The sequence below is a fragment of the Chaetura pelagica genome, unplaced genomic scaffold, assembly GCF_000747805.2.
Source record: "Chaetura pelagica isolate M959 unplaced genomic scaffold, ChaPel_1.0 scaffold1158, whole genome shotgun sequence".
Classification (NCBI taxonomy): domain Eukaryota; kingdom Metazoa; phylum Chordata; class Aves; order Apodiformes; family Apodidae; genus Chaetura; species Chaetura pelagica.
Window position 1 is genome coordinate 127,702 of NW_009954339.1, and position 9,337 is coordinate 137,038.

At 51.0% G+C, this 9,337-nt stretch overlaps 2 protein-coding genes across 4 annotated transcripts in view; one reads left to right on the forward strand and one right to left on the reverse strand.

The window, feature by feature from the left end:
- The first annotated feature begins 231 nt into the window (after positions 1-231).
- LOC104394584 (alpha-1-acid glycoprotein 1-like) lies at positions 232-3,810 on the forward strand. Its single transcript, XM_010004197.1, has 6 exons — positions 232-263; positions 512-685; positions 1,449-1,522; positions 2,075-2,185; positions 2,936-3,039; positions 3,703-3,810. Exons 1-6 carry the CDS (start codon positions 232-234, stop codon positions 3,808-3,810), a joined length of 603 nt encoding a protein of 200 aa, XP_010002499.1.
- A 5,236-nt stretch (positions 3,811-9,046) lies between these two features.
- SLC25A25 (solute carrier family 25 (mitochondrial carrier; phosphate carrier), member 25) overlaps positions 9,047-9,337 on the reverse strand; it is a 14,560-nt gene continuing 14,269 nt past the window's right edge. For all 3 annotated transcript variants that reach the window (XM_010004192.1, XM_010004191.1, XM_010004193.1), the window contains one exon: positions 9,047-9,231. In XM_010004192.1, the coding sequence (XP_010002494.1) occupies positions 9,047-9,231 (185 nt within the window). The remainder of the gene's footprint in view (positions 9,232-9,337) is intronic.

Below are 9,337 nucleotides of genomic sequence, written 5' to 3' on the forward strand. Positions count from 1 at the left end.
CCCCCCCCTCCCCATTCCTGCAGTGAGTTTGTGGGTGCTCTGCTAAGCCTCAGGAAAGGGGAAACCCTGCTTTGCCCTCCCCCCCCCATACACCTCTCCCCCCCAGCACATCTGCCGAGGTGCCCTCAGCAAAACATCTGGAACAACTGGGAAACAGGGAGGGGGGTCCCAAAATGCCTCGACTCACCCACTTTTCTCATAGTCTCCAAGTTCCACAGACAACCTCGAAACATGGGGCTCAGGGGGGCAGTGGGGCAGGGCTGGTTGGGTATTTTTCAGTGCAAATCCTCCCCTCTCTGCACAGGGGCACCCACACCCAGTGCCAGGCACCATTTCCCAACCCCCCTTCCTCTTTTCCTCTCCCCCCGTGTGTTTGCTCAGGTTTTGTTTCCTCATTCCAGCGCGGTGCAAGAGGGAGAACTAGCACAGAACCAGAGGTCAAAAATGACAACTTTGCCCCCCCAGGAGGGTGGAAATCTCTTCCCCAAAGCTCCCCTTGCAGACCCCGCAGCTCTCACTGCCCTGCCCCTCTCTCCTCACAGCTCCTGGGGACATGGCTCTACGTGGCCGGGGCTGCCCAGTTCCCCCAGCACCTCCTGGAGATGCTGCTCATCGACCATGGCTACCTCCACGTGGAGCCCCACGTTGGGGAGCAGGAGCTGCTCCTCACCCAGCACGTGGCCATGTAAGAGGCAACCTTTGGGTCTTGGTTCCCTCATCCATCTCCTCAGGTCTCTGCCCACCCATCTCCTCCCACCTGCTGCTGCTGTTTCAACATGACATACAAGCACAGTTTCAGACTGGTTTTCCCAAAGAGGGGGTCTCTCCTAGACCAGGTCCATCCTGGTCTAGTGGGACGTGTCCCTGCCCAAGCAGGAGGGTTGGAACTAAATGTTCCTTAAGGTCCCTTCCAACCCAAACCATTCCATGATTTTATGTTCCACTCTGTTCTTCACCCCTTCTTTAATTTATTTATTTCAACACACCCCCCCCAGATTTAGGCCAATTTTGCAGGGCACATAGGTCTTGCAGGCACCAGTCCCTGCAGATGCAGAGGACACAAGCAAGGGGAAGACCTCTCCAGAGGAGGAGACCTTTCCAGAGGTCCCTGTGCCCCAGCTGATAACTGCTGGGCACCAAAATCAGTTTCCTTCCCAAGGTCAGATTTTTCTCTGCCAACACAGGCAGCTTTTTGCAGCTTCTGTTACCTTGGGGTGGAAAACATCTCAGCAACAAGGAGCTGGGGGCAAAGGCAAGGAGGTCAGACAAAGGCAGGGGAGAAAAGGTGTGTGGGCAGTTAATCCTGCAGCAGAGCCAGCACAGTTGGGATCCCACCCCATGCCCAGCATGTTCCTCATGTGGTGCCAGCACCAGGGCTGGGCTGTTGCTGGTCCTTTCCAGCCTGTGGTCAGAGTCTCCACTCTCCTTCCCCACCCTTCTCTCTCCAGAGGGGACCAGTGTCTCACCAACAACTCCACCTACTTGGAAGTCCTTGCTGGTAACACCACGCTGGTGAAGCAGGGTGAGCAGCACCGGGGGCTCAGCCATGGGGGTGATCACCGACCCTGAGACACACAAAGGGGCACATTTCACACCATCTGACACATTTTATTCCTGGGTGGCTTTATCCCTTTGAAGCCCTGGTGGGCCCCAAAAAATTTCCCAGGGCATGGGGTGGTCCCTGGGTCTAAACCTCACAAAGTGACACGTTGCCAGGGGCAAGGAGCAAAGGAAGGAGACGGCCACATTTGTAAAGTTATTTCCCAGTCCCTCAGGGAAAGGAGGGGAACGTTCGTGGCAGGTTTCAGCAAATTAATGAAGCCTCCTGTTCTGAAGTAGTTTCCTCCTCAGGGAGGAAATGGGGTGAGTCATTTGGGGTGGGAATTGCAACCTCCCAAGATACTGTTTGCACAGACCAGCCAGGTCAGCATTGCTGAGAGCAGGGGACAGTGTCTCCCCATTCTTACAGCCCACCAGGCTGTAGAGTCAGGAATTCAGGGCAGTTTATCACTGCTGTAGCACTGAGAATCTATATATCATGGCTGTTCCCAACCCCTATTCTGTTCTCTCATAGCCAAGACCCGACAAACCATGGGGACCCTTATGAACCTCAGCTCTGAAGACATTTTACTCATCCAGTTCCAACTGCAGAGGGAAAGGACGTACTTGGGGCTGTATCTCTATGGTATGCACACTCCATCCTAAGGCAGTTTAAAGTCACCATGGGACAGCAAACACACACACAAAATTACCAGCTAAAACCATGCAGCAACTTTGTGCCACCAATAGCCACTGGGTTTTCCTGAGACTGACACTCCAGGGGTCACGGGAGTTTTTTACAAACCCCATTTAAACCTTAATCTCTTGCCTGGGCAGTAAGAGAAAGTTAAAGTCCAAACCCACTTAGACCATAAACACAGAAAGAACAGGAAGCAGCTACGATTCAGCATCGATATCACCATCAAAATCTCCATATTTTTCAAGCCAACCATGACTTTTTTGGGTACTTACCTCCCAGGACAGGGTAACGTGGCTTTGCAGCACCAGCACAGGCAAAGCTGATCAGATCTACTCACAGTTCCATGAAGCAGCTTTTCAGGCCTTGATAAGGTTTCCCCAGAGCTGCAAGGAAATTGTTGAAAAGAGTTCAGAGACACACACAGAAAATGGCATCAGTCCCTCCCAATGCCCCGGGAATATCAGTGTCCTGTGAGCCCTGACAGAAGACAAGACCATGGTTGATGGGGAGGGGAGTTACAAAAAGTGAGGTTGGTTTTGTTCAGGCTCACTGGCCACAGGGAAGAGACCCCAGCAGAGCCCAGATCCACAGGCAGCACTGGTGGGAGAGGGGGTCAGGGCAGGGATGGGGCACCAAGGGACATGCTGAGGCCACTGGTTCATAATTAATGCCTGGAAAATGCATCTCCTTGCCCAGCCCGGAACCAGAGCGTGAGCCCAGCCCAGCAGGAAGAGTTTGAGGGGCAGGTCCAGTGCCTGGGGCTGAGCAAGAAGGAGATCGTGTACGCGCCGTGGAAAAGGGTACGTGTGTGCTGGGGGTGGGTGGGGGGCAGCAGAGCCCCCACCCCAGGCAGAGGGGCCAAGACCCTGGGCTGTAGCTCCTGCCCCCACACTGCAGTCTCCAGGAATTTTCAAGATGGTAGAAATTATTCAGGAGACAAATTAACCACAGGCTGGCTGTGGCAGTGACAGGGGCTGGGAAAGAAGGAGATCGTGTACGCGCCGTGGAAAAGGGTACGTGTGTGCTGGGGGTGGGTGGGGGGCAGCAGAGCCCCCACCCCAGGCAGAGGGGCCAAGACCCTGGGCTGTAGCTCCTGCCCCCACACTGCAGTCTCCAGGAATTTTCAAGATGGTAGAAATTATTCAGGAGACAAATTAACCACAGGCTGGCTGTGGCAGTGACAGGGGCTCGAAAAGAACATCCCCACACACAGATGAGTGACCCCCCAGAGCAAAGACCTGCACCCCAGGGTCACAAACTGGCAACCTCCTGCCTCCCTCTGCCAGTGGGACATGGCTGAAGCATGGGATTTTTGCCCTGAAATCCCTCATTTTGCTCCCCTATCAGAGGGGGACATGTTTTTCACATAAAAAGGAGAAGAAAACCCACTCCCTTCTTCAGTCGATTCTCTCCCTTTTGGTGCACTGGCAGTTCCACTGACCCCAGTGTTGTTGTGTTGGAAGGAGCTGTGTCAGGTGAAAGAAGTGGAAGAAGGAACCAGCTCAGGCCTGGAGCCCATGGCCATGCTCACAGTGTCACCTCCTCCAGTACCCACCAGCCCAGGTAACTAACCCCACCTTGGGCAATAAAAATCTTGCTCAACTGCCATGTGTTTTGTTGTGAGGTGGTGGAACCCTCAAGGGGCCAGAAGTGGGGCTTCCAAAAAGGATCTGAACACCTGAGTCACCTTGAGAGCCTTTCAGCCAGGAGCTGGAAACACACAGCCTTGAGCAATGAGGGACACAAGACAAGGTGACACCCGGGAGCTTTCTGCTGGTCCCCTCAGCTTCACATCAAGCTCTACTGAAGCAGTAAGAGCAGCTAACCAGAAGAGGGCAATCAGTAACTACTTGAAATGAGCGTGCCAACCATCTGATGAGTAACATATCCAGAAGGCCAGAAACCTTTAAGTGGACAGTTCATCCTCTCCCACAGAACAGTCTGAGAGGAAGAGGAGGTTTAGCTGCAAGTAACCACCCACTTCTCTTGGCAGCAGCTTATGTAACCCAGCTGGGGCAGATGTGCTGCCCAAACCCCTTGGACCAGGCCAGAGCTCCCTGATAATATTAATCCACAGGAACATGTGACAACACTGAAGAATTATCCTTGGGCCAGAAAGGGAGGGGATGCTAACCCAACTCAGGCTGGATTTTTGCTTCCTCAGAGATAAGGGAACACATTTCCTTGTTTCCCAATAAGCTCAGCACCCTGGAGGTAAGAGGGTTTGAGTGCCAAGATTGCTGTTGCTCCCCGTGCCTCCTGTACCCCCCAGGGCACCCCACACATCCCTCATCCCAGCCCCAGAGGGAGGCCAGCACTGTCACTGGGCTTGGGAACACGAGGGGGGAGTTGAAAAGAGGCTGCTTTTGCTGTGCAGCTGGAGAGTAATTCAGCCTCAGCTCTTAACCCTAGTAATTAAGCACTGAAAATATCTCTTTTCCTTATAAAGGAGGAAAAGCAGGGAAGCTGGAGGGAGCACTGGGAAGAGCAGCCCTGCTCCTCCCTCTGCAGCACCAGGGTGCCCTGTCCCTCCCTGCACAGCACCCTTCACTGGGCAGGGTTTCAAGCAAGGAGCCTTTGGCCTGATGCCTGCAGTCCAAATGACTCTTACAAGTGCAGCCAATTCCCTCCTGGTCTCAGGACACGGGAGCCTGGCCAGCCCTTGCATCAGAAACATCTTGATGTGACCCTCCAGCCTGGGGAGCACGTCAGCAAAAAGGCAGGAAAGGGCAGAGGAGGGAGAGGGGATGCTGCCAACCCTGAGTGCTGCAGCCCAGAAAGCATGGCTCAGGGTTTCAGCTGACACTGCTGGGAAGCAGGGGCTCAGATTACAAGGACTCAGACTTTATGAGTAGATTTATAGCTGAATAAAAGCCTTGAATTACAGGCAGAGACACAAGGAACCAACAAACCCAGTCTGGCCCCTGCAGCATATTTTGTCAACCAAACCAAAGGCCACTTGCACAACCAGCTATCGGTCCTGAATGACCATGAAAGGATAGCTCCCAGTTGGGCTTTTATTGAAGGAAAAACTGTAGTTTCTCTTCTGAAAACCTTGTAAGCCAGGCCCCTTCGAGGGCATAACTGAACTACAGAGTTTCCAGCTTTCCTGGGAAACTCACTGAACAGAGTTAGGGATACTACAGATCAGCTGAGTCCAGCAACACTGGGGGACAACACAGTGTCTGAACATCCACAACTCGTCAGCCTTGATCTCAGGTTTGCTGATTTTGACTTTAAGAAGAATCTTGTTCTCCCAGTTCCTCATAGTGAAAATCCTTCCCAGCTTCAGCATCCTTGATAAGAATCATCCCAGGAAGAGCCTGGTGCTGAACAGCACCAACAAACCACATCAAGAGGTGCAGACACGTGGTATCTCTTTGACAGGCCTTTATTAGCAGACTGTTCCCTACATGAAGAATCCAGGTTAAATTTGCATCATAACAATTTGTGGTTACAGCTACAAAGATGGTTGTCATTTTGCATTGATTTTTGCATTCTGATATTCATATTACCATTAGGCCACACTGGTAGGAAGGAGACACTGCAGAATTTGTGACAGGTCTCAAGAAGAGAGGGGGTGGAAAAAAAAAAAATCATATCGCTCATCCAGATTAGATTTCCACAAGGCTAACTACTGCCAGCACTGGATAGCCAAGGCAGAGCCTCACCTGGACTCTCCAGAAATCTGTCAGCAAAAAAGCAGCTGCTGAGTGCTCACAAATCCTTTTCTGATTTCTCACACTCTCCTCCAAGGTCCTGTCTGCACTGGCCCTTGGGATTTTTTGGAGATGCTTAGGTGGTTGCAGGAGTGGGTAACCAGTCCAACGTAAAAATTCTCTTGATTTTCCCCCTGGTGTGTAATTTTCCACCTTTAGCAGCTTCTCTGTGTAGAGAGCTGCCTGCCCACACGATGCTCCACCACCAAGGTGTGAGTGGAGACTCCTTTGGGTGGCACTGGTCCAAACAGGGCTCCCACTTTTTCCTTTTTTCTTTTTTTCCTTCTTCATCCTGACATGTTTTGGCCAGTTCTTTTAGCCAGGTCAGCTCTCTGAACAGCAGGAGAACTGATGTTGGTGGAGAAAGGCAGGAAACAGGAAACCATGGGGGGAATGTAGGGATAAGAGGGAGGATGCTGGACAACCAAAGCCCTTCTTAGGGTCACCTTCCACTGCTATGGAAGATGTGGCTGGCAGAAGCAGCATTCCTTTCTGTGCCCTGACTTGAAGCTACCCTCAATGAGCATGGGAACATCTCCTGGGAAGTGGCAGCCATTGCTTCTGATGGAACCAGTCTGACCAGGCACCCCGAATTCAAGGGCTTTCTTTAAAGTGTTCCTTTCAAAAGTGGAGAAAGAGCAAAATGCAAAATTTAGATCCCAACCTGCCTCTGTAGGATGCCTGGACTAGGGTATGGGCCAGATCAGGCACCTATGAATTAAAAATCTCACCTTGACCCTGCTACCTTCCAAAAGGCTCATAACTTCATAGCACTTCAATTGAATCACCACCACTACCCCCTGCCTTTATCTTCTGCAGTTCTCCCTGGGTGATAAAACACTGGAGTTTGTAAACACACTGGGATTTTGATGTGGTTTTTTAGTTCACCAGAATATTCCAAGTGACACCACTATTTGGCAACAGGGGAGGAGCCATACCCAGAGAATTATGTTCTCACACTGGAGAGCAACACCCAGCAAGGTGCTGGGGTGCTAATCATATCGCTCATCCAGATTAGATTTCCACAAGGCTAACTACTGCCAGCACTGGATAGCCAAGGCAGAGCCTCACCTGGACTCTCCAGAAATCTGTCAGCAAAAAAGCAGCTGCTGAGTGCTCACAAATCCTTTTCTGATTTCTCACACACTCCTCCAAGGTCCTGTCTGCACTGGCTCAGCAGCAGGATCAGCCGATTCAGCCTCCAAGCCTGACTGCAGCAGCTCATGTCCAAGTGCAAGTTCCCTTCCATCTCTCTGGAAACTTGCAATTTCCTTTAGACCCTGAGATTTCTCTCCTCCCCCTTACCTAAAAATTCCCCAAGTCGCTCTGAGTTAGCCATTGTGCCATCCAACATACACTGACCTTCTGCTTCCCAACTCCAGCCATCCCCCTGAAAGCCCTTCACCGTGCACAGAGGCAATTCCAAAGTAAGGCAAGTCTCCCTGTGCACCCTCTCCCCTCCTCCCCAGGCACTGCCCCCTCACCAGCTCCCTTCTCTCCTATGGCTTCTTGCTACAGAATTTCTCTGGGCTGAGGTCCTCCAGCAACAACCCCAGACGTGGGAAAGGCAGCTCAAGCCCCCAAGGGAAGGGATGCAAAGCCACCCTCCCCACGACTCAGCTGTGGGATGTAAGAGAACAAATAGAGAACTTTTTTTAAAACAGGAGAAATACAAGCACAGTAACAATATTTAAACAAGTCTATAAAAATAGTCTGACATAACTCTGTTCAAATAAATACAAAATAAATATGCTTTAAGCAGTAAAACAGTGGAATGCAACGCTGGTCCATTTTGCCCAAAATGAAAAGTTGGATGAGGATCTCTCAGGCCTCAGAAGTTAGATCCTATCAAACTCAAGTAGCCCATAGCACAGTCAGAGAAATTTTAAAGCCCTTTCCCTCAGCCTTATGAAAAGCACCCTTTGAAAGAAAAGCCAGCATGTCTTCAGGATGAAAAGCTTAACTGTCCCAGTGCCAACCAGCCCCCCTCCCTGACAGCCCTTCCCACAGCAGACACTCCTGGCTTGGGGACTCCATCCCTCTAATGCAAACCTGAACATCCATCTCCAAAGAGGTCTAAAGAGACAGGTAGCAGCAGAGGCACAGGGCTTGGAAAAGGGCCACCAGTGATCCTTGGCACCAGGTGGAATGGAATTCAGAGGTCCATGCAACGCTGCATAAGGGCTCTGGTGTCCTGCTGGGAGCACAACTGCAGCTGTGAAGTATTGCCTTTTGTTCACTAAAGCCATGCATCAAGGTGCCAGCTCATCCAGGGCTCTCCTGCCTTCCCCTTTCCAAGCCCCTGCTGAGTATAAGACAAGCCAATCCCAGCATGCAAAGGATACAGGCATGCAGGCTCTAGTCTGCTACTTCTGTTAGTAAGTGCATCTTGTTAGTGGATTTATGAGACACACTTGAACCTATAAAAAATAAATAATTCTAATTCTTCATCAGGCTGGCCTAAGTAACCTTCAGCCTGGATAAACCACTGCCCACCAGCCCTCAAAACCAGTATAGTTCAATGTTACATTTCATGTCAAGTCTTGGAAGCAGAACATGAATGTCTCCTACCCAAAGGAATATATGTAAACATAACAACAAGCCTGGTGTGGCAGCAGCCCCTGCACAAGGTTTGTACAAATTCAAACAACAGGTAGGAAGTTTAACAACTGAATGGATAAAGATGGTCTCTGAATGGAAAAAACTTTCAGCAAGCCAGAAGGTGCTCATCTGCAGGCAAACAGCTCTGTAGGTGCAGTACACTGGAAGCAGACCTGTTATCCAGATCATTGCTACTCTGCTGCACTGCTGGGAACTGACCTCAGCAACTTGCATCTTAAGATTCCTCCTGGTCTCCCCAAAGGCCCAACAAAAAGGACCATGTGATGGTTTATGTGGAGCTCTGAGTAACAAGATGGCAAAGGACACCAGATCCTCCCCCTCCCCCTTACTGATGCACAAACTATCTGAGATTTCACAGCTTTGCTTAGTCAGCTTAGTGTCAACACATTCACAGAATGAGAGATGGAGATACGTCTTGGGGTTGCACCCCAAGATTCCAGAGTTCCAAGTCCTCAGCATCTCCTGGTCACCGTGACTCCACGCCCAGGGTCATCTTCAAGTTCTCATACACCACGTAGCTGATGCTGACAGCTGGGATCACCTTCATGAAGTTGGGTGCCAGGCCACGGTACAGCCCAAATGCTCCCTCTGTCTTCAGGATGTGTTTGAACAGTCCCCTCATGGTCACCTCGGGAGCTCCCTCCACTGAAGCTGCAGCAGGAAAAGACACAATAAATAACACAGCCCGGGTGGTGGCAACACTTCAAGGTTAACACTTGTCTCAAAGTGTAGCTCTTCATGTGCTTCCTGCTGATGT